Raw genomic sequence first — 23,111 nt, 5'->3', positions numbered from 1 at the left:
TTTGCGATGAACGGCGTATGCGTCGCGCTTGCGCATGTATATGGGTGAACATCGGCGTATCCCATTCGTCGACTCGAAAGAGTATGGTAATTCGCCAGAGCGATAGGGCGGTTTGGTAACGGCTTGGCCACTCTTAGCTCCAGTCCACCTGTTGCCGTGCTGGAAAGATATCGTATCGTGGCTAAATGCAAAACGATCTGCGTAGATCGATCATGGCGATGCGACGATGCTGTTGTGGTCGTCCAATCTGCCGATCAGTTGCGCCATGCTTACCTACCAGCACCTGGTGAACTCCCGGTCCCCTACATCCTCAAACTTCAATACACTGATGCACCATGCGCGGCGCTCCCTCGGTGCTGCTATCGCAACAATGTCTCTGCGCCGGGCGTGTTGCCATTCTAAATAAGACCGAAGCGAGGTCTGGAGCGTTGTGGGACGTCTGATTTTGCGGGCCGCTGCGGCGGGGAAGATGGCGCCCCTGCCCAGGGAGGATCGAGCTTTCATTCCGAACACGCTAGCTCATTCACCTACATAGCACTAGCATCAAGACAAGCCTCGTGCCGAAGTTCTTCATATAACGATAGGTCCACGATCCATGGTTCGTATAATCTCTTCGCCAAGGACAAATGGACGCAGAATCATGTCGGCAGGGTCCAATTCCATCCAATCTCGCACCCACTGCAACCCGCCCCATGTCGGCAACTTCTTTTGTGCGATGTGTCGGTTCGCTAGACAGCCAATTGGCATTCAATCGCGAGGTGATTATGCTGAAGGATCATAAAAGGTCCGACGATCCTTCTCAACGATATGCCGTATTATCAGGCGATGCCAGAAAGCTTCGAGACACAGCAGGATTGCTGCTGAGGTTATTTCTCCCGACTTGGATTTTCTCCGGCAGTCAGAGCGTTCGAAGGACGGTATCGGATGCCGCGAGGAAGTATATGTTACCGGGCGTAAGTGTGTGACCCATCGTGTATCCTGCATCGTCCCTTGTCCTTGCTCACTCTGCATAGCAGCCAGCCTGGTGCTGATACTTGACGTTGTACTGCCGCGCAGCAACACTAATCTCCTTCCTCCTTCTTCGCTTCTCCATCTTCAGCATGGCAGACTCCAACTCCGTCGAAAAAGGCGCGTACGTCCAAGATGTGCCGGTATCTCCAACGGGCTCAACCACGGAGCATGGTTTTGATCGCGCTGCCGAACGGCGACTTATCAGAAAGTTGGATATGCGGATCTTGCCAGTGCTCTGGATCTTATATCTCGTCAACTTCATCGACCGGTAAGTCTGATGCAGCCTCCCCAATGTCTCACGATCCATGCTCACCCAGGTTATAAGAGCCAACATTGGCAACGCAAAGATTCAAGGCATGGAGAAAGAGCTGAACCTAATTGGCCAACGTTTCAACATCGCCGTGTGGGTCTTCAACCTGGGGTATCTAGTCGCTGGCGTGCCGTTGCAGATCGCCTTCAAGAAGTACGGACCGAAGAGTCTCTGTGTGATGATGTTCTGCTGGGGCATTACGGTCATCGGGTGCGGACTGGTCAAACGATGGGAGGAGCTTGTAGTCTGTCGCTTGCTAGAGGGTATCGCCGAATCTGCATACATCAGTGGAGCGGCATACTTGATCGGCGCATACTACTCAAAGCGTGAATATCTGACTCGCTACGTCTTTTTCTGCACGGCTGGCATCGTTGCAGGTGCGATCAACGGGTTCCTCTCATCGCTCATTGCGAAAATGGATGGAACAGCTGGGTACGGAGCTTGGAGATGGATCTTCATCATCGAAGTAAGTTGCAACTGTACAGGTTACATAGAACATATTCACTGACTTATCTCCCTCATCTGTACAGGGCTGCGTCACGATCTTCGTTAGCATGGCATGCTGGCCTGTCGTTCCTCCTTTCCCAGAGAACTGCACCTTCCTGTCCCCGGAAGATAAAGCGCTCATGCTCGCACGTATCCAAGCCGACGGCGGCCACGTATCTGACGATGAGATTTCGTTCAAGAAGGCCTTGCATTTTCTCAAAGATTGGAAGATTTGGGCGGGCGTCGCAATGAATCTCGGCGTCACCGAGAACGCAAACTCGCTTGCCAACTTCCAACCCACAATCCTCAAAGGACTAGGCTACACAGCCACCCAAGCACAAGGTGAGCTTCCACTGCAGAAAATCTATACGATAGATACACTGACCCGTAGCTTCCATCTTTACAGTCCATACAATCCCTGTTTATCTTGTCGGCGCTGCCTTCTCCGTCATCTTCGCCTACATGTCTGAGTGGTTGAACCGCCGCTACCTTTTCTACGTTCTAGGCTGGGCCGTCCTCGCGTCTGGTTTGATTGTAGAAATTGTGTATCCAACGAACCCAAAAGTGCGATACATGGGCATGTTCTTCATTGCTTCCGGCTGCTATCTCGCGATGCCGATATCAATCATCTGGGTGTCAATGAACTGCGGATCTGGGTATAAACGTGCTGTGGCTATCGCTGCCATTATCAACTTTGGAACTGCTGGAGCGTTTGTGAGCTCGAACGTCTTCTTATTTAAGGAGGCGCCTCGATTCCGTACCGGATTCAGCACAGGTCTTGGGTTGGCGTGTATGGGTGTCGTGGCTGCGACGATTACTTGGTTTGGGTGCAAGAAAGAGAACAAGAGACGCGACGAAGCAAGGTTGCAGATGCCAGAAGTGCTTGACCAAAGCATGAAGGAACTGGGTGATGAGCATCCAGACTATCGTTTTGCGTTGTAATTGGGAATGCGCTACACAGCTGCAAGGAACAGGATATCCCGCAACCAGGCTTATTTGAACGTACCACCCGTACACGTCGCGATCTCGATTCCTTAGATGGGGACATCCAATGTCAGAAATCAGTTTTTTCACTATCACAAAGAAGTAGGGGTACCTCAGTAGGTTACAAAGTAGTCCAAATGACAAACATAATTCATTGTAGCTAGCCAAACAGACAGCGGTGAATTGAGACAGGAGATGGGATGTAGATCAACGATATCCTTTCGCGCATGCGATCAGACTCGCTTTAATCTACATCGCCTTACTCCGCCAACGCTCACCACTCTCATCGCCCTGGTTTCTTCCTTTTAATTGAAGATATCTATCTTCTGCGACCCAGCTGGTGGTTCCCGATCTAGCCCAGCGTCCTTCAGAGAATTCTCAAGCGAAGTCCAACCATCTTGATCGAACACATTCTTGAGCGCTTTAAGTGCGCCCTCGGTCGGCGGCACACTATCATCCAACTCTAAGCCTGGAACATCGTCGAGGAACTTTCTCTGAGGCCAAAGCTTGCGGAATATACCGAGTACAATGTTCCAATGAAAGGGCTCGCCATATCCCCACAGCCGTCTGCCAGCCGTCTGCGGGTCGACGAGAGCAGCGACATGCAGCCTCGCATCGTCGCGAACGTCGATATGATACATGGGTACCACGCCCTTGACAATGGCTTCATCACCGTCAAAGACGGCTTTAGGAAAGCCTCCTGTAGAAGCATGTCCTTGCTTCTCGTAAACTAGCGAGGGTCCAAAGTTGGCATTTGGGAGAATAGTGTTGAAAGTAAAGTGCGGCTTTTCGTCTTGCATGTACTTCCATGCTGCTTTCTCTGACATTGCTTTGGCAGCACCGTACACGATGAAACCCTTCGAAGGGTGCTGAAAGTTGGGATCGTAGGCGTACTTGATGAAGTCTTCATTGTATTGCCACTCCTTGAAATGACCTTTTTCGCCCCAGGCTGAGGAAGCCAAAGCAGTGGAAGTGAAGACAACGGCTTTGACTGATGCTTCTGCTTGAGCGGCCTTCAGGATGTTGATGGTTTCATTGACCATGTCGGGAATATAGGGTTCGGCTTCGGTAGAACGGTTGGTATTGACTGCGACATGGGCAATACCTTGAACGCCCTTGATACCCTCTTTGAACGCCTTCAAGTCAGATGAATCTGGGAGGAGGACTTGGGTGTATCGCCCTGGCCCGAATTTGGAGTTAAAATGCTCCTGTAGCCAAGCTGCTTTCTCGAGAGAGCGAACTGCGCCGCGGACGTTGTACCCAAGTTCGAGAGCATACTGCGTGATCCAGGCGCCGATGTATCCTGTCACACCAGTGATGTAGATGGTGCTACCCTGAGGCAGACGGGCGGTCGTTGGATTGAACATGACTGTCGATATGGTCTGGAGCGATTGCTGAATCGCAAGGTGAGGAGCTTGATAATTGAGTGAGAATTGAAGTAGCGATGTCGTTGCTGCTGAATGATTGCTCTCACCAATCGACGATCATGTCGACTTATAACTCTACAGTCGGATGCCATATTGACCCGATCGTGGTGTTTGCCCGCTTCGGAGCATAATGCAATGGCATATGGTGGTGTTAGTACGAACCTAGTCAAGATTACTGATGTGCGAAGCTTGTTGCGACTCGGCACAGAGTAACTGGTTAGCAACGATAGAAGGGCCGCGAGTCGATCAAGGCAAAGTATGATCCCTGTCACGGCGCACTTTTCGTCCGAGCCTCAAACAGCATACCATCAATTTGTGTTCACGTCGCCATGGTTTCTCTCTATGAGGTGATGTACGAACCAGTGTGACTAGACGGTTTGGACGAAGAGACCTCACTCGGTGTCATTGCGCGTGTCGTAGGGCGCACGAAACGACATTCGTCCCACACAGACGACCACGACATCGCTGATATGTCAGCGTATGGCAAGCTGCTACTCAGGAGGTGCAGAACGGGGAGATATGGCAGTGGAGTGTTGGCTGCGAACAGGTGCTGAATGTGGTTGTGAATCCCGATGTGCCTGCCAAGGGAAGCGGCGCTACATTGATCCGATGCGTCATCGGCTGGGCAGGCATCGCGTCGCCCTCAGCACCAGCACCAACACCATCGTCACATATGCTCAGACACAACTACCAAGTTGGGAGATAATAATCGGCTTTGAATCACGACAACCTGTTTGTTTACGACGACATCGATGAAAGGACTCAACGTCTGTCGGTTCCCTTTGCGTGAACCCGATGCTACGATCGGTCTCTTCGCCGTACGACTTCTCGATTACCTCGGCATGGGAAGCGTAAGGGATTTCATGAGAGACTTTCTAGAAGCATCCAGTAATAGTGGTACCGCCCTTGCGACACGCACTAAGATGGCTTCTACGTTCCCGCACGCGTCACTATTTTCACATTGTGCCAGTATTCGCAGAACCGTAACCTGAGTATGCGCCTCTGCTCTGTGACTCCTTGCTGACTATGCCATTGCGCCTCAAGCTTGATTACTTTCTAACCGCGACTGCGAGAGCTCTAGTACAGCGCAGTAGTCATATTCGATCGGAAACCTACACCTCAACGCTCGCAGGTTTCCACATACCTGGTGCTCTTCAGATGTTCATCGCCCACGTCATACAGACACTGTATCTCATATGTATGTGTCGTCTCACTCAAGGCATTCGCTCTGTTCGGCCGGATACGAAGTATCATACGACACGAGCAAGTCGCCGCACTCGATCCTCAGTAAAGATAAACAGCATTGCGACATGAGCCGAGGCGGTCAAGGAGGAAAAGGGATACACGTGAAAGCAAGCTGTTGGAAGATACCGCAGGATTGACTGTTGAGTGCCAAGACGCGTCTTGCGTATCGATATGGATGCTGCGCCGTTACGGTGAATCGCATAATTGGATGGCAGAGGCTGACTGCAAGGCTGACTGCATAAGCCAGTACGCCCCGCTCACTTCAGGCGCCAAGCTGCGAGATACAACGCGGACACAGCTATATTTCAACGCCGGTCATCCTTTCTTCCCTTACATCGTCCTTCTCGTATCATAACATGGCTGCTTCGACAATGGCCGACGTCATCATCGTAGGCGGAGGCATTGCCGGGACAGTCATTGCATCGCGGCTGCAGGAGAGAAAGCCATCTCTCTCGATCGTAGTGATTGAAGCAGGAGCTGACCCCGCCGGCAATCCGTATGTGACTGATCCCGCCGCGGCCGCGAACCTCCACTTCTCCGAATTCGACTACAACTACCTCACAACACCGCAAGAACATCTTGACGGAAATCCGAAGCGTAACGTTGGTTTCAAAGGGCTTGGAGGCGGAAGTGTTATCAATACTGGTAAACATGGTAGCTGCAAGCCGCAAGCTGTTGGCTAATTGTATCAGGTGGCTGGATACGAGGCGATGCGCAGGACTACGATGAGTGGGCTCGAGATGTGGGTGATTCGCGGTGGAGCTATGAAGGCCTTCTGCCATACTTCAAGCGTACTGAGAAGCATTTCGACCCTGACGCAGATCCATCGCAGCATGGTCACGATGGCTTGATGCATACTGCGTCTGTCAGTTCATCTGGCCGTCAGTTTCCGCTACGCCAAAATGTCTTAAAGCTTTGGTCCAACCTCGGCATACCTCATATTCACGATTTGAATGATGGCCGTCCGCAGGGTATCAGTGATCTGGTGGAGAATTTTGAGAACGGCAAAAGGCAGATGACGCAGTCCGTGTTTCCATTAAAGGGCGTGAAGGTGCTCACGAGCACTCTCGTTCGCCGCGTGCTGTTCGACGATGCGAAGATAGCTGTCGGCGTCGAGCTCGCAAACGGTCAAAGAATCGATGTCAACAACGGTGGTCAAGTCATCATCACTGCGGGCGCCTATCGAACGCCACAAGTCTTGATGCTTTCTGGTATTGGAGACCACTTTCAACTCTCGGAGCACGAAATCCCGACTATAGTTGACCTACCTAGCGTAGGTCAAAACCTGCATGATCATCTCATGCTATATCGATACTGGAAGCTGCGACACCCGGAGCAAGGTCTAGCCGTCGGCTCGCCTCTCTTCGGTGGCCCGAACTACGATAAAGGAGGACCAGTGGACTTCTTGGTTCGCGCGCCAATACCCACAAATCCACTGAAGTCAGCTATCGAAAAGGACGAAGGTCCAGTTTCTGATGAGCACCCACTGCTCAAGGGCCCACGCACTCACCTCGAGATGTTGCTCTTGTACATCGCCGTCGGAGCAGAAGCGCAAGGCCTTCAGATTCCAATCGACGGCTCTTCAATCATGACCTTCTTCATGGGCTGTCTTCCCACGTCGCGTGGTTCGGTGACGCTCGCATCGTCTGATCCCGCTACGAATCCTATCATCAACCCGAATTACTACGCAACGGAAGCAGATCGTCACGTCATGCGTGAAGGCTTCCGTATGCAAACGGATCTGATGTTTAACTCTGCTGAGGGTAAAGAGCTCGTCGAAAGCGAATACATTCCACCAGGCCTTCCAGCATCAGTGCAGGTAGAGGCAGATGCAACTATCGATGCAAGGATCAAGTTGGGCGCGGGTACCACGTACCATCCTGCAGGAACAGCGGCCATGGGGAGGGTTGTTGATGGGTCGCTAAGGGTGCATGGGGTCAAGAACTTGAGGGTTGCAGATGCGAGTATCATTCCAAAGCCTCTTGCGGCACATTACCAAGTTCCTGTCTACGCGATCGCCGAGCAGGCTGTGGATATTATCTTGGCTGAGTGCTTCAAGTAGGCAAATAGGTTGGACCACATGCTCGGCTAATGTTTCAACTCTGTTCCTCGTCTCAGGGTGCTATATGCTACAGCCTATTGCACATTTTCTCTTACGCCCTACAGCTCCACATGCTCAACTTTCCAACCACCTGGCATCAAATCCGTAAAAACCCTCTCGGGATCATACTTCGCCCTCACAGTCTTCAATCTTTCCACGCTTTCACCACCATAACCCTCGAACACCTTCTGGCCCTTATCCGCATCATTCAAATACACGTACCTGTTTAACCCGTTGACCTCTTTCAGCTTCCTCTCCATTTCTACATTCACATTCTTGACCCACTCAGCAACCTCGTTATCGAATTCCCCACCACTTCCCCAACTGATCGCCTCCTCGACCCAAAACGTCGGTTCTAATGGGATGTTCTGCGGCAGCCCTGCTGATCTCTCAACCATCTCGCGGTTCACAATATTGAAGTCGAGACCCGCGAAGAATTCGGGAACTTTGTTTGCGAGATTAGAAGCAGCTAGCGAGTCGAAGAAAGTGTCGTGTGCAATTGCAAGGTTTTCGGCCGTCGCTTTCATGGAGACGACGCGGAATTTCTGGCGCAAGCCGTGAGATTGACCGCCTTCTCTGAAAGCTGAGCGCATGGCACGGCCATATTGTGCTAGCGAGATAGAGCGCATTGTCGCTGTGCCGTTGAGAGCCGTGAGACCTGTAGTGTTGCCGTGGATAAACTCGGCCAAGGGGCCAGAAGTTGGTATGGAAGTGCCATTATGGAAAAGTGTACTTTCATAAGAGGGTGCGGTGGAGCCGGGGCCCCAGCGGCACACGGGGATGATGGTCGAGGCCAGATCTTCTTCATTGGTCAGAGCCATGTTCAGGACGGCGGCGAGATAGGCGTCTCGAGTAACGTTGCTTGAGCCATAATGGGCGTCTGCGATGAGAGGGGTGATTGATGGAAAGGTTTGTAGGTCGAAACGCGTTATCAGCGCGAAGGAGTTTGCACCGCCACCGAGAGCCCAGTAAAGGTCGGAGTAAGTGCTGTTAGCAGTGATGATAGCAATTGTACCATCTGCGAGGACTGCCTCGTATGCCTTGATCTTTCCCTCAGACGAAGCCAAGCCATGCTTGACACTATACCAACTGATACCACCACCAAGGAGCAAGCCGGGCACTCCGACAGGTGCCAGGCGACCACCTATGACAGTCTTGTTGGTGAATTCCAAGTAGTTGAAGACGTCTCCCCATCGCGGTCCTGGCCCGATGCTCATCGTCTCTCCATCTTGAGACAGCTTCAAAGTGTTCAAATTGGTGCTTGAAATCAATACGCCAGTATTGTTAATGTTTGCAGCATCTGGAATGGGCATGTGGCCGCCGCCCCGCATGGCGAACTTCGTGTGGGTAGCGACAAACGTTTTGACAGCAAACGAGAGCGAGGTTGCACATGTTGGTGCGAATATACATGCTGGGCCGAGCCAAGCGGAGGAATCCCAAGATACTGGGCTTTTGTCAACGTACATTTATTTACTATCATATCATTTTGACTTACCCTGATTCTCGTCTGCATAACCTGCATCCTCTGGGAGGTAGGTGATATTCGGGTAAGTGTTTTTCAAGATCTCGCATGCAGTCGAAGCATCCGATATATTATAGCTAGCCACCGACTGGAAAGCTGTTCCGGAGGCAAAAAGCGCGCAAGGAATCAATGTCCTGAATGTAGTCATTGTAGATGTGTGTTTGAGATGTTGAGAGTCGAAGTAGTGGAGTGATGATTACCTGAACCTACTTCATCTTTATACAAGCAGAGGTCCTCGGATATTCGTCCATGTCGTATTCACGCATACGACTACCTGTCACCAGAACTAGTCTTATTTCGCGAGCTTGTCTATTTGTGGTACAAGCGAAGAATGCAGGGTCTTCCTCCTGCTGTAAATTACGTGTTGTAGTGCCTGCGCCTCAAATGCTGCATGGATAATGTGGCATTGTATGATGCAGCGGTAAGTCCAGGTCCAAAGAACTCATAAGATACCCATGCACCCGAGTACAGTATCATCATGTGCAGTTATTAATTGGGTGGTGCGGGTCATTTGGCGATGTCGCACTCGCATAAGCGTGTCGGTCTCGGTCTCGCATGCTCGCTGATCTTGGTGGGGCCGTTACATTTCACCCGTGCCGGCATGATCCGCAAGTTTCAAACGCCTACACCTGGCGCTATCAGTATTATAGGGGATGTTTGCTCGCCCATAACTTTCTTTAATGCGCTGCAGTAAGAACTCATCTTCATATCGCACAGATTGCAGTCAGCTTTTGCGATGCCTGTGAGCATTGCCTCAGATACGTAGCACAACAGGCTAACTTTGTTGATGGCTCTTCTCTCTTGGTATCTGCACTACAACCATCTGATGAGCTGACCGAATTGCTCAGGCACAGCCTTGATCGTTCCGCTATCATGCGTACTGTACGAGTATACATTGTGTATGAAATCGTCAGCTCTCCGTTCATGCTAGCTCATGCCAATGTGAACCAGTTCAACAACACTCCTTTCTTCTCGGGTCTCTCCTGTTCGAGCCTCAAATCGCGATTGCTCAATTTACTAGTTTTCTGTGTCGGAACATGTCATAGTCGGTCGGATCATCACCATCAACTAACTTGCTTGTTCTCTCCTACCCGTCGAGATCATGACCAGACAGTCTCGGATCTTCCATACTCACTTCTTGAGATTCAGTGTTCAAGAACCGTATAACGCGGCGATCCCCTTCGGCTTAGGCTGCCATGCCCAACGTTAGTTAGAAGTCATGATGCAAAAAGCGTTGACTGTAGTTCGTTGATACTGTGGTGTAATAGATAGTCACGTGATGTTAGGAAGCCAAATAGTATATCGAGAGCTAGAAGTAACCTTGCAACACTACATTAGACACTTACCTACCTAGAATAGCTATAAACCTTAATTCACTCTACCTAGCTATCCTCCGATCGCAGGTTAAGCCTGATCCTCCTGTACATGTGCACCTAGCTGACAGCTGTGCCACAATACAAGCAATCTCACCTAGGCTTAGCGCTGTACCCCTCACCGCACCAAGGCTATCGAGCCACGTTCCACCTTCTCTTAGGCATCCACTCTACAACCTACATCGTTTACACCGTGCCTTACGATCGTGATGTGGTCGTCAACTGCATCAAAAGACACTATGATTTACTCGTGCGCATAGCCTACCTGGACCCCGACGTGATTCTCCACCCACCGCCTGGAGGTTGGAGTGATGAGCAGCTCGCTGTCGATACATTGAAAGAGAGGAAACGCTCGGAGAGGGTCATTGATCTTTTGCGGCATATGCCTTATTTGAGTAAGAATAAGGATACGGTGGGCAAGTACGAGGTCTATATCGAAACGGACGCATGCACCTACCTCCGCAATCATGGCTGGTTTAAAGACGAGTATAGGGATCCTTATGGTCTCATGATGCCGTGGAACTCGGAGCAGGACTCGCCTGCTGGTTTCATTCCGTTGAGCATGGGTAACGCCGCAACCGTATGGATGGTTGATACGGACGAAGGTACGGCTGACGCACAACTTGCATCGCTGAATATTGACAGCTTCTCTAGGGATAATTTGGCCTATGGGACCGTTTATTGTGACTCAAGGTGCGCCGGAAGATCAGCCATGGCGGGCATGCGCAAAGCCTCGCGACATCCAGGAGTACTTCGATGAGCTCTACACCGAGATCGAGACCTTGGTCACTGTTCCGGTACCAAAGACAAAAAGTGATTGGAGGTGGTATCACGAGATACTATCATGTCGGGAGAAGGATGGAGCAGTGAGTACGATTTTCTCCGGCAAAGCATGCTGAATACTAATCAGACAATGACTAGCAAGTTCAGCGCTTGCTTAAAGAGCATGGCTGGCCGGAAGCTCTCAGAAAGGAGGAATATCTTAAGGCTCTCGAGGAAGAGCGCTATGACGCTAAACGCAACGAAGGGAAGAAGAGAGAAGAGAAAGAGAGAAGACGGAAGACAAGGCGCGAAATCGCTGTTGGCAAGACCTATGATCTGCGTTCCAAGAGTGGGAAGGGCGGTAGTACAGCGAGCTGACATATCTCATTACAGATCATAGTGTCTGAAAGCGAAACATCTATAGTGAGAGCCTGGTCGCTGAATTTGACGCCAGACTACCGTGAACCAGAGCAAACAAGATTTCTGGATTAGTGAGCTGATGGAAAGAAGATCAACAGCTTTTTCAGTCTCGATAAACGGCGCGACGGGTTTGTGGATAGCGAAAAGTGGGAATCGTGATCAGTGAATGTTGCATACGAAAGTGGTCATGCTTACCAGCCTCTCCGTGAGCGCCTACTCGGATATGTCCACATGTAGCAGGAACGACAAATAGATGAGTTGACAGTGGGCGGAAGATTCGCTTGCCACATGAGGAGCAATTCGCGTAGCAGGATGCGAGGTGATTGATCTGCTTGTGCCATAGCTTACCGCGATTGATCCGTATGATACGAGTCGCACGTTTCGACGTACTCATGATTCGTTGTCTTCGTGTCATACCGCCTGCATCAACCACGATTACGAATTGGGTCGCTGTACAGGCTGATAATTCATAAGCCGGAACACAATATTCGATAAGGCGCCTGAATATAAGCGTACGAGTGGCAATGGTACAGCATGAATGTTGGTGATACTCCTGAAAGTCCTCCCGAGGCGGCACGTCAAATTTTTGCGTCGCAGGTGGGAAGGGCAAATTTGCGAAGGAGGTTACGGTAGCCATGGGCGGCTCAGCGCAAGTGCGAAGCGGGGAAGCATGGCCCCTTCTGTGGGGCGGCATTCGGTACACTTCATTACTCTACCAACAAGGGTTTGTCATGATTCCAGGTGTATGTATGCAATGCCTGGTGGTGAACATATCTTATCATTATGAACGTGCTAGCCCGGGTACCGTTGCGACTGGATTCGAGGTTGCGCGCGTTCGATGCCTAGGTCGCCACAATACACAGATGCACTGCATATACATGCACCTTTTGAGATCATTCGATCGGCAGCTGATCAACAACCTTCAGGTGTCACATAATCCTAGTGCAGGTATCATGAGAGGAGATACCAGGGGAGAGTAAATATCGTCTTGTCTTTAGCATTCTACCGCGTCTATGTTGAAGTTGTCGACAGGCACTCTTTGAGATCAGTTTCCATCTTCGAGACCGCGCCAGGCCTGCAATACGAGGTATACAAGAGGATTCAACCTTTACCCTGCAGAACATGTTTAGCAGAAGAGACCATCAAGAGCCCAGGCTATGTATTCCAGTCCCAAGAAAGACGGGTTCCTTACCTACTTCACTCGACTCCATCAGTCTAGCATGGAACTCCCCAGCCGTAGTTGACGTCCCTCAGAGTACCACAGCAGTCTGCGTCGCAGGTCGACAAAACCTCCTCACTGCAGGGCAACATCTGTGCGCAATAGACACCGCCGCGCCCGTGGCTCTCACAAGTCCTCTCACTCTTATAACAGCAGTCTGACGGGTCGCACTGTATCCATTCGTGTCAGTACTGAAACTACGCTATGATAGCGAATAAGAAGTCTCACCTCTGCCATGACAGTAGCAGCAATGCTAGCGAGGATGATGCAGAGGAGTCTCATTTTTGAGAAAGAATGGTCAACAGTGGAAAGCGTTGAATCGGCAGGTGATCTTCGATTTTGAAGAAGTAGGGATGTGTTCTACTCTATCATAGAAAGAGAGGAGAAAACGCCTTCTTATACCTACCTTTAGAATCGTGATAGTCTACACCGGTCATCGCGGTCGGCGTAGAGACCATTAGATGATCCGGAGAGAAGCCGCAACATAGCGGTGAATGAAACCCGATGACTTATGTAGATCTTTATAGCTGACTTCCGGGCCTATGAAAAATGTCTTACAGAGCTTAATTCCTATAAGGCGATCCGCAGTGCAACCGCAAAGTGACCTTGATGGGACCGCAATGCGACCGTATGTGAAGCCTTGGCTATGAAGAAACCAACGCATGACATATCCCGTTGCGACTTGTGCTCTCTGACCATGTAGTACGATTACGAAAAGGACTAGCCAAGGATCTCAAAGCCAAGCTGTTGATCTCTCATGGCTGTATTTAAGACAGCTTCTGCACCAATATCCTCTCACCATTAACTTTTCTGCTTGTCCTCTCAACGCTCTTATCAACCAAGTTACAAACATCTTTACTACTTTTCATCAGTCCACTCAATATGAAGGTCTTTCTCATCATCGCCAGCCTTTTTACTGCAATGGTTACAGCAGTGAGTGGAACCCATCTCACTCTTTCTTTCTGCCGACGGAAGTACTAACAGTTGTCCAGGACTGTGACCCCGCTAATTGCTGTTACAAAAACCATGCTACTTGTGCTCAGCACAATGAAGGGAGACAGTTTTTGACTCAGCACGAATACTGTGCGCAGCGATCACCCTGTGCCGATAGAGTCTTGGCCACCTGCGATGCAGACTGCTGTGACTATGATGGCGCCGGTATGCCATGCTAGAAGCGCAAGTTTCTGGTCAGTCTAGGTTTCTTTGCGGAAAATGAAGTGATCAAGGTTGTATTTACTAATGATTGAGATAGTGCACCGGGCATCTCATTGTGTTCCTGAACATTTCAATGATCGGATCAGTCAAGAAACAGAAAAAAGGGAACCTACAACATGTCTCGTACCTATTTCTGCTGTTGAGCATGTCACTCTTGTATTTGGGAAGCTTGGCCAAGTATCGGGGCTCCTTGAAGGGCATCCTACTCACAGTTAGGGGGGGACGAGCCTTTCCAAATAAGTAGACACAATGAATCAATGCTTCTTTGAATCTCTCTGTTGCTCGCTCGCCGTCTATCTGTAATTCATGCCAACATCTTCTATCCTTTCTCTTGCCCAAGATCTTGTATCGCAATCTGTAGTCCTTGCAATCCCTACCTAAGGAGGCAGGTTTGATGTCGCAAAGACAAATTTTGTGTACATATAAAGCGCTGCCTGCGTACAGCGTCTTTTCGGCAAGACGAAACAATGCATGACAAACATCCACAGTGCTTGTCAAGAGGTTTGGGAATATCGTGTCAACACATGCCAAACGCTTCCATTGCAGTATCTACAGAACTTCTTGAGTCGGACCGGACAAGGCGCCCTAGATATGTCACATGCTCAGCGTTGAGCGTGGATCAGCGCCCGCAATCGGCAAAGTTACTATCGTCGTCTGTGCTGCATGGCAATTGGAATCTAGCATGGAAGAAGTCGGAGTCGGAGTGAAAGTGACATGCATGACTCGTTGCCACCGCTCAAGGCTGCGCTTGGGACATTTTTCATCGGCAACAGCCTTAACTTCGGGGGTATGGAAGAAATAGTTTCCTCATGCGGAAATGGCACTAGTCGCACATCTTATCACTCTCGGGCGATGTGCTACGTGCCTGTGGTAACAAATGTCTACTGCTCGGGACAAAATCCGTTTTGGATCTCTTCTTTCGTCATCGGGCCGCTCGTTCGTGGCGACGATCTAAATGTTCTACCTCTTGGCCTACTGTCTGTGCGCACCCAACAAGGTGCAGCTGCATCAACCAAAGAACACAACTGAGAACGACCTGCGATTCCCCCTCGATACAAAGTCTTGTGATGCCTTACACAGTAATTTTGGAAGAGATCTCCCCAGGACTCGATACCATGGCTTTGTTTCGGGCAGACTTCCCATGTCGGACACGATCCAAATAGCGAGCGTACCTCTCCTGGCACCCTCAAGATAGGCTATCTTGGGTTCTCAGACTCCCTATCGACATAACAGCATTACCACCGCGAAAATTCATAACTCTGGCTCGCATTAGCCAGAGTGCCTCAGGCAGTTTGGAGGCGAGCACGCCGACGAGACGGAAATCTGCACAGCAAAGACACAGCACAAAATAAGTCATCAACACTGTACATGGCGCCGTGAAACCTTCCTGCTGAGGCTTTTATGCCCGTACAATCGAGTCACAAACACCCCGCATAAGGCCTCCAGATGTATAATAGGACTTTCGATTCTTCTCTATCAATCTGGAGTGACAGTGATGGGACGATCCCCAAACGAATACACGAACATTCCACTTCCTGGCTGCTCACCTCCCCTGCGCCATTTACCTCAGCACCCTCGAACGGAAGCAATTAACGAAAGCCAAGATCTAGCATTGACCATCATTAGGGTCAGACCTTTCGTCCACGAGTCAGCAATGCGCATCTACCAGCAGCCTTTATAGATGGAGTGAAGCACCCACACATACCTGTAGTAGAAGGATCCATGTGTATTCTCACCACCCCAACCACAGCCATTGATCTCCTCCTTGAGACCAAACTTGCAGTCCTGGTCGCTGAGAGATCCTGTTCCCGTGACCCAAACTAACATCACTTCTGTCAATAACACGAGTCCACGCCACTTGGGCATACATTACAAGCAATGGAGGACGGCTTTGCGTACATTCGGCTTTCATGGTCTCGCCTAGGTTACGGCAAGCGTACTTGCTGTTGCCGTCGAAGTTGCCGGCTACCCCGCCAGAATCACCGTTGCAGACAGCGTCGGCAGCGTTGTTGGCAGCCTGGCGCAGATCGCCCCAGCCCGGACCGGTTTCGCTGTAGCATCCTGCTGCGCTGGCTGTGGTCACAGCAGAAGCTAGGATGGCGGTGAAAGTGAACAAGTACATGGTGGAATTGATATGGAGATGATGGTAATGAGAATCTGTTTAGTTTTCTAGCAGTGTTAGAGCTGGATGATGTTCGGACGGCGAACGACAACAGATGAGTATTAGGGACGCTTTTATAGACTCTTCACAAGGCTCAGTAAGCTCACTCTTGTTCGTATTCACATCCACTCTGCCATAATTATCCAGGCAAGGCGCTTTGGGCGAGCGAAGCTCAGCTGCAGGATCTGAATCCAAGGTACCTGTAAGCATACGGTCGGTCGGCAAGTCAGATGCAGGAATCCCTCTACCCTATACGAACAGTGGCCGTGGCGATGTAATGCGACAGGTCAATATTGTTCAACAGACAGTCACGCCCGCTATCAAGTTACACCTGAAGATGTGGTCCTCCTCTACATCATTCTTGTTGCCACTGGGCTCACAGACCTTTCACACCGAACGAGTGGCCCTGGTCTCGCGATTCATGTTGGTAAATCAACGTGATAGTTCCACAATGCCAGGCAGAATCCCCTGATGTCGTAAGCTGATGATGGCATCTGATGCTGCTCTCGTCTATATCCACGAGCGTGTATAGGATGACGAATGGCCCCAAAAGCTCAATGAAGGCAATGGGAAACGAGAAACTTACCATGACTTCTCGTCCCGAGACATGAAGAATGCAAAATAAGACCCGACCGACGTTCGCCGTAATACAGGATCCAAAGGTGTATTGCCAAGCGCTGATCATCTTTCCGGGTAAACACCACACATGAGGGCGTAAGGTACCCTGGCTATGCGCTTATAGGAGTACCTGTATGTTCGAATGCTATGGTTTGATTCGCTGGCACAGACTTTGACTTAATCATGCTCACCTGATTTTTCACGTGTCCTTCAACAAGAAGTTCTCTAAATTAACGCCTCTCCAGACCTCGACGAGCTCATCTCGAATCTCAAGAATCTGGCGTCCGATACCCTGCAGTACACTGCATCCTAAATCGTAGCGATAGATTGATCACGACCTGGATGGCTAGAGTACGTCTGGGAGGTACTCGTAACATGCAGTACATGATCATAGGCCAATGTACAAAGCCAAGCGATGCATATTGAAGCGGGCAAAGGGAATTACTTCCTTCAATCTGCGTTTCGCTGCCCATCTCGCTCAACCCCAGGCTCATCAATCGTCGTCTTCTCCATCTTTTCCACAACCTCCTCATCCGACAGCTTCAAGCTCAACCTCTCTAAGCGTTCCTGCAGCGCCTTCTCCGTTTCCCTAAACCTCTTCTCAAACTCCTCATCGTTCTCGCCCCCAAATTCCCCAGCAGTAGGCGTCTTGTCCCCCTCTCCACTACCCTCGACTGCCGCAGTCTCTTCCGCACTACTACTACCACCAGCAATTTTCCGCTCACTCTCCTTCAATGCAGCAGCAGCAGCAGCAGCAGCCCTCTTCCTCTTCACCTCCTCGGCCCTCCGCATACAAATCTCCAATCTCTTAAGGCTACTCTTTGGCCACATCTTCTTCATATTATCCCCCCTCTCAGCTGTCCTCGCCCCATCCGGCAACTTAACCCAATCCAACTTGCTCTCCACAAAAATATGCATATCGGGTTCCATGAGCGACGGAAAGTCTAGCGTCCCGACTCTCAAATCAATGACTGCTTCGCCCAGCGCACTCGACGCCCAGAGCTGAACGTGGCATGTCGGACACTCTGCATGCCGACTGACCTTTCCCGACTTGGATGTCCGCGTGACAAACAGTGGTGTGGTGGAAGAAATAAGCTCGATATTGTAAAGCTCAATGTTGAGATTCAGACAGAAAGCGCTGCCGGTTTGTTTCTGGCAGCTGGGGCTGCGGACGTGGAAAACATGCAAAGTCAGTGTTTGTGTGTGTAAGTGTGTTTGCTATGCATTCAGTACAGGCACAACGTACCAGTGGCATGCGTAGCAGTAGAGAGGAGACGTAAGCAAGCGATAACGGATAGTATCGCAGACGCAACCGCCCTTTAGGGCTGGGAAAGGTTTCGGCGTGGCCATGTCGGTGCTTGCTCGAGTCTCAAAGGCTTAGTCAGTGGAGTGGATTTGATTAGTTAGAGTGCGGAATGGGCGGAGTTGTGGGCAGGCGCGCGCTGGGGGGGATGGAGGAATGACGTGGTGGGGCTGCCAAGGCCCCCACAGTTTCTCGTTTACGAGCGGAACCCCACAGCAACGCTTTGTCCATCTTACCTGATTGGGAGGTCATTGGCTTCTCGTGCAACTACATTGAGGGTGGATAATGTACTGCTTCTCATATAACACTACATGGGTTCCGTGCAATCAACAAGGGAAGACGAAGATGCACAACACTTTGGCTCGACCTCATACCTAGGTACGCTTCCAAGCGGCAGCGACATGTCTATCTCTGAAAAACCAGATGTGGTACCATCCAGCACCTATTGAACAAAGTCATCTTTATCATATCACCAAGTGAGAATCCACTAAACATCAGCGCTTAGCTCACGGAGAATCCTGAATCATGGGGGGCAATAAACAGGGGTTTTTCATTGTTCAGAAATCAAATGTTGTAGTATCATCGCATGTCAACTAAAAGCCTTTAACGGACTCGTGACAATGTCCCAAGATGAGCGTTCTTGATCTTGCTACCCCAATTGTTAGTCAGACTACTACCATCCTCTCCTTTCAACTTTCCTTTGCCTCCTCCCGCGCACCCAGAGCGCATGACGATACGCCTTTTTCAATTTAGGAAAAGATATGCAAGGTGACCACTTTGTTTGTACAACAAAAGAGAGTGCCACGAAGACACAAAGGATCGGTCCACAGAAGGGACAGTACATCTGCCAAGTACATATACAGTTTATTTCGTTACATACCTCATACACACCTCCTTATTGCGCAGTAGCAGCAGCACCTCCATACGCAAACGCATTCTCATTTCCATGCCCACTCACACCAAAGTACTCTCCGTCCAACAAGCCCATCTTTTCCATCATCCCCCTAACCTCATTCCGCTTCTCCGCCTCAAACTCCTCGGCGCTCAGTAACAACGTCTCTCCGCGCGCCTTGTGTATCTCGAGGGGCTCATGCTCAATAGCGTCAGGCCACTGACCAGCCGCATAGAGCGCGTCTTGCAGATCCGCCCACCTCACACTCACGCCCTCGAGCGTATACGGTTCGGCAATCTTCTTCTTCAGTGCCTGTGGAAGCACAGACCTTGCAATGTAATGGTCCCTTGCTTCGGCTTGGGCTTTTGCGTCGAATGCCTGTTCGAGCATGGATATCTTGGCGCGGTGGCCGGCTAGAATCTCCTTGTCCATGTCCAAATCTGCCTTTGAACGTGTCGGATCCGGGTTCTCGAGTGCTTGGGCCAGAACGTGCGCCTGATCTCTCAATTCATCCAACTGACCCTGCGCACCAGTCTCATTAGCTGGCGCCGCTTTCTTGGCCAAGTCTTCCTGTAAGTTCTTGAACTGCTCTGCTTTGCGCAACGCATATGACAGCTTCCGTAGCCGGGTTTCCAGACTCTCCTTGGCGGCTTTTAGACTCTTCTGGTCTGCTTCATTTTGGTTGTGTTTCATCTTCAACTTGAGGTCCATGGAGCGAATTTGGCCTTGGAGCCACTTTACATTATCCGTGGGCTTCTCCTTGGCCAACCCCGCATTTGCCAGAGCGTCAATCTGTTCCCATCGCTTGTCCAAGTAGACGGTCGCTTTCTTGTCCAACTCTTCCTGCTCTTCCCTTGTCTTGGCTCCGTGTGCCTCTTGTATGCGGAGGACCTCTGCTAGGTCGGCGCTGGTGTTGGCGCGTTGGTCCATGATTTTTAGCATGCGCTTCTTGCGGTCCATGCGGAGGTATTCTGGATTTGTTTTGTCCCAGGCTGTCTCGTGGAGGCGGCGGAACTCGCGCAGTTTGCGGAAAGCATTATGGCCTTGTGCAGGAGTGGGAAAGGTAAGGACACAGTGGGGGACCCATTCGTCGGGGCGGAGGACAGGGGGTTTCGTGTGCTTGCCCATGAAGGGGAGTTGTTCGAGGTGGTGGGTCTGAAAGGTGATTAGCATGTGGTAACCCAGGGTATCTCCGTGTGTCATACGTCGAGAAGCTCCTGCAGCGAGTAGATGATCTGATTCGTCTTGGTGTTGCGGAAAATGTAGATAATCTCGCCATGCCGAGCTGTGCCCTCGGGATCAACCACATCCCGAAGCGTATACGGCTTGATGGGCGACACTACACGCTGGCCCGTCGCCTGCCGCCTTGCCTTTTCATTCACAACAGTCTGCAGACGGAGATGTCTGGGGTTGGATTGGCGCTCGACATAGACGGCGATGCGTTTTTGCATGTGCTCGACATGCTGCGGAGTGATGCGCCTGGTGGTATTGGCGAAAGTGACGGGATTTAGTGGCGGCTTGTACCGGAGCCGGGCGAGTGATCGAGGCATGGCTGCGGGGTTGCCTGGAGTGCCAATTGACGAGCGGGCGATGTTGGTCGACGGACGGGACGCAAAGATGCGAGAGAGCGATAATTGCGCACGGGCCTCCGACCGCGGGCGCCAGCAGCACCTCCGCCTGGCGCGATACGATGAGCTCTCCGACGCGCTTTCACTTGGGGTAAGCGACTACTATGAGCCGGCCATTGCCGTATCAGGATGCTTCGATGAGGCTGACATCTATTTACTCGAGTCTCTCCTACCGCCGACCCACCCGACTAGCTACATAACATGGCTGGAGAGCCGCCCCAGGCAGCCGACCAGCTCAAGTCTCCACCACGTGAGCGCCCGTGGCTGCTGCCATACGTACGTCCTTGACCGCCATCCGTCTGTCCCTCTCCACGCTGACAATGTGTACCAGAATCGCAAGTTGCGCCACCTCCAAGGCATCACCATCCGCAACCTCACGCTTACCACGACTCCCCCAAAGTCGCGCGGCCGCACCATTGACGATGAAGCCATACCAAGCACCCTCAAGTCGCCCACAAAGGCGCTGGCGTTGAGGGAAAGCAGAGGCCTGGCCCATTCGCGCTCCTCGAGCAATCTTACCACATCCCCCGAAGACGGCGTCCGCACACCCACCAGGCCGGGATATGGACGGGGACTGCGAAGGCGCTCGACTATGGAGTGGACCAATGCAAGCCCGCTCACTCGCCAGAAGAAGCTCGAAGACATCACTGCAGGGCGCATGGCCGACACTTTCTTCAGTCTGCATGTGGACCATCAGGAAGACCCGGTATACATCTCTGAAGTCGCTGAGAAAGCTATGAACCCAAACTTCAAGTTCTTCGACCTCGGGCCCTGTGGCCCTGCTGTCACCCGGCTGGACAAGCTCACCGTGAGGGTGTGGGCAAAGAGCGAGACAATGCAGAAATGGCACTATCTGATGGACTACACTGTGCAACTCCGGTCGCTGCAGTTCATTGGCAGGACACTAGGAGCTTTCAGGCACCCGCTGCCACAGAACTGCATACTGTTCCATATGACGGATGGCATCTACACCAGCTTCACCGATCTGCCGGTACAGGAGCGAATGCGCCCCGAAATTCTTGCACCACCCAAAGAGAACCCAGATGGCAAAGCGCTCAACTCATCGTCGTACGACGCCCTCATGCGATTGTCAACACTGGACGATTGCATACAAGATGCGCTGACTACGCGAGACCGAATTGCCGATGAGATTGAGGGCATACTCGCAGCAAACAAGGAAGACCTAAGCGCTGTCGAGTCGGTCGCCGAGACTGAAGACGGACTAGGGACGGTCGAGGCTGCGGTGACTGCTGAAAAGCGACGAGTGGTGGCTGCAAGGAGAAGACGGGACGAACTACAAGCTAACATCGAGTACCGAAGAGAGAAGATGCAAACTGGTCGAGATCGTCAAGCAGAAGCCGACACCTCATTACTCGAACAACGAGCAAAGTGTGCCCAAAACAAATCTCTCATAGAGAAAACCATCGAGGACATCACCGGCCAACGCCGCCGAGTCTGCGAAGACCTCCTCCGAATCTTCCCCATTGAACCCGTCCCAGGCAAAGCCCTCGCCTTCACAATACGAGGCCTTCTCCTACCCAACTCCGTCTTCGACGACGTCAAAGAGGACGTGGCTTCCGCGGCACTCGGCTACGTGGCGCAGGTGGTCAATATACTGTCGCCTTACCTCTCTGTCATCCTTCCGTACCCGATTTCCCCACATGGTTCAACGTCCACGATTGACGATCCACTTGCCGTCACACAAAGTGGTCAGAATCCACAACGCACTTACCCGCTTTACATGAAGAACGTCGTGCGGTATCGCTTCGAATACGGCGTGTTTCTGCTCAACAAGAATATCGAGATTTTGTCCAACGCGTTGGGGTTGCGGCCCGTGGATATCAGGCACACATTACCTAATTTGAAGTACCTGCTGTACGTTGCAACGGCGGGCAAAGGCGAGCTTCCTGCGCGCAAGGCCGGCGGTATCAAGGGACTGTTGAGACAGGATGGTGTACTTTCCAGGAAGGGGAGCATGGACAGCACGGCGACTATGAGTAGTGTTGGTACGCCGACTACAGAGCTCAAGAAGAATCTGGAGATTGCGGGGAAGAGATTAGAGGGCGCCAAAGCGAACGGTGCACTTGCGCCTGCTCAAACCCATGCGCATGCTGGGAGTAGACTGAGACCTGCCGCATAAGGTGGACTAATGGAAAGTATGCAACAAGCATGTGTGTACAACGGATGTATACGTCAAGTCATCGCCTACTCAAACACATGTGCATGTGCGGAGTAGGTTAAACTGCTGGAGAACTTTTTTTCCGAATACAAAACAAACAGCTCGTAGCATACACACATATTCGCGGAGGCATCGACTCTAACTGTGTTTGTGAGTAGGTGCATACATGTAGATACGCGGAGGTAGTGAGACCAATAGTTCTTCCCATGGCAAGCGAAAAGTCGTTTGCTTTTCGTCTCGGTTCGTCACCCGATT

At 51.2% G+C, this 23,111-nt stretch overlaps 9 protein-coding genes across 9 annotated transcripts; 4 read left to right on the top strand and 5 right to left on the bottom strand.

Moving 5' to 3' along the window:
* Positions 1-1,100: 1,100 nt before the first annotated feature.
* J4E82_008370 (uncharacterized protein) lies at positions 1,101-2,749 on the top strand (the record flags this gene model as incomplete). The annotated part of the gene is made up of 4 exons (XM_051734603.1): positions 1,101-1,279; positions 1,337-1,787; positions 1,852-2,149; positions 2,214-2,749. 4 exons carry the CDS (start codon positions 1,101-1,103, stop codon positions 2,747-2,749), a joined length of 1,464 nt encoding a protein of 487 aa, XP_051585670.1.
* A 347-nt stretch (positions 2,750-3,096) lies between these two features.
* Positions 3,097-4,158, bottom strand: J4E82_008369 (uncharacterized protein; the record flags this gene model as incomplete). The annotated part of the gene is made up of 1 exon (XM_051734602.1): positions 3,097-4,158. The coding sequence occupies one exon, from the start codon at positions 4,156-4,158 to the stop codon at positions 3,097-3,099; it is 1,062 nt and encodes a 353-aa protein (XP_051585669.1).
* Positions 4,159-5,834: 1,676 nt separating this feature from the next.
* On the top strand, positions 5,835-7,525 carry J4E82_008368 (uncharacterized protein; the record flags this gene model as incomplete). The annotated part of the gene is made up of 2 exons (XM_051734601.1): positions 5,835-6,108; positions 6,156-7,525. 2 exons carry the CDS (start codon positions 5,835-5,837, stop codon positions 7,523-7,525), a joined length of 1,644 nt encoding a protein of 547 aa, XP_051585668.1.
* Positions 7,526-7,623: 98 nt separating this feature from the next.
* J4E82_008367 (uncharacterized protein) lies at positions 7,624-9,234 on the bottom strand (the record flags this gene model as incomplete). Its single annotated transcript, XM_051734600.1, has 2 exons — positions 7,624-9,008; positions 9,060-9,234. The coding sequence occupies 2 exons, from the start codon at positions 9,232-9,234 to the stop codon at positions 7,624-7,626; spliced, it is 1,560 nt and encodes a 519-aa protein (XP_051585667.1).
* A 1,048-nt stretch (positions 9,235-10,282) lies between these two features.
* J4E82_008366 (uncharacterized protein) lies at positions 10,283-11,599 on the top strand (the record flags this gene model as incomplete). Its single annotated transcript, XM_051734599.1, has 4 exons — positions 10,283-10,291; positions 10,524-11,064; positions 11,114-11,325; positions 11,381-11,599. The coding sequence occupies 4 exons, from the start codon at positions 10,283-10,285 to the stop codon at positions 11,597-11,599; spliced, it is 981 nt and encodes a 326-aa protein (XP_051585666.1).
* Positions 11,600-15,681: 4,082 nt separating this feature from the next.
* On the bottom strand, positions 15,682-16,197 carry J4E82_008365 (uncharacterized protein; the record flags this gene model as incomplete). The annotated part of the gene is made up of 3 exons (XM_051734598.1): positions 15,682-15,709; positions 15,781-15,895; positions 15,975-16,197. 3 exons carry the CDS (start codon positions 16,195-16,197, stop codon positions 15,682-15,684), a joined length of 366 nt encoding a protein of 121 aa, XP_051585665.1.
* Positions 16,198-17,304: 1,107 nt separating this feature from the next.
* On the bottom strand, positions 17,305-18,204 carry J4E82_008364 (uncharacterized protein; the record flags this gene model as incomplete). Its single annotated transcript, XM_051734597.1, has 2 exons — positions 17,305-18,019; positions 18,101-18,204. 2 exons carry the CDS (start codon positions 18,202-18,204, stop codon positions 17,305-17,307), a joined length of 819 nt encoding a protein of 272 aa, XP_051585664.1.
* Positions 18,205-19,052: 848 nt separating this feature from the next.
* On the bottom strand, positions 19,053-20,599 carry J4E82_008363 (uncharacterized protein; the record flags this gene model as incomplete). Its single annotated transcript, XM_051734596.1, has 2 exons — positions 19,053-20,204; positions 20,255-20,599. 2 exons carry the CDS (start codon positions 20,597-20,599, stop codon positions 19,053-19,055), a joined length of 1,497 nt encoding a protein of 498 aa, XP_051585663.1.
* Positions 20,600-20,878: 279 nt separating this feature from the next.
* J4E82_008362 (uncharacterized protein) lies at positions 20,879-22,817 on the top strand (the record flags this gene model as incomplete). Its single annotated transcript, XM_051734595.1, has 2 exons — positions 20,879-20,953; positions 21,009-22,817. The coding sequence occupies 2 exons, from the start codon at positions 20,879-20,881 to the stop codon at positions 22,815-22,817; spliced, it is 1,884 nt and encodes a 627-aa protein (XP_051585662.1).
* Positions 22,818-23,111: the final 294 nt, after the last annotated feature.

This window comes from Alternaria postmessia (genome assembly GCF_024291825.1).
Source record: "Alternaria postmessia strain BMP 2775 chromosome Unknown scaffold_66, whole genome shotgun sequence".
NCBI lineage: Eukaryota > Fungi > Ascomycota > Dothideomycetes > Pleosporales > Pleosporaceae > Alternaria > Alternaria postmessia.
Note: the sequence above shows the minus strand (reverse complement) of the source record. Positions and strands in the feature narration are given on the sequence as shown.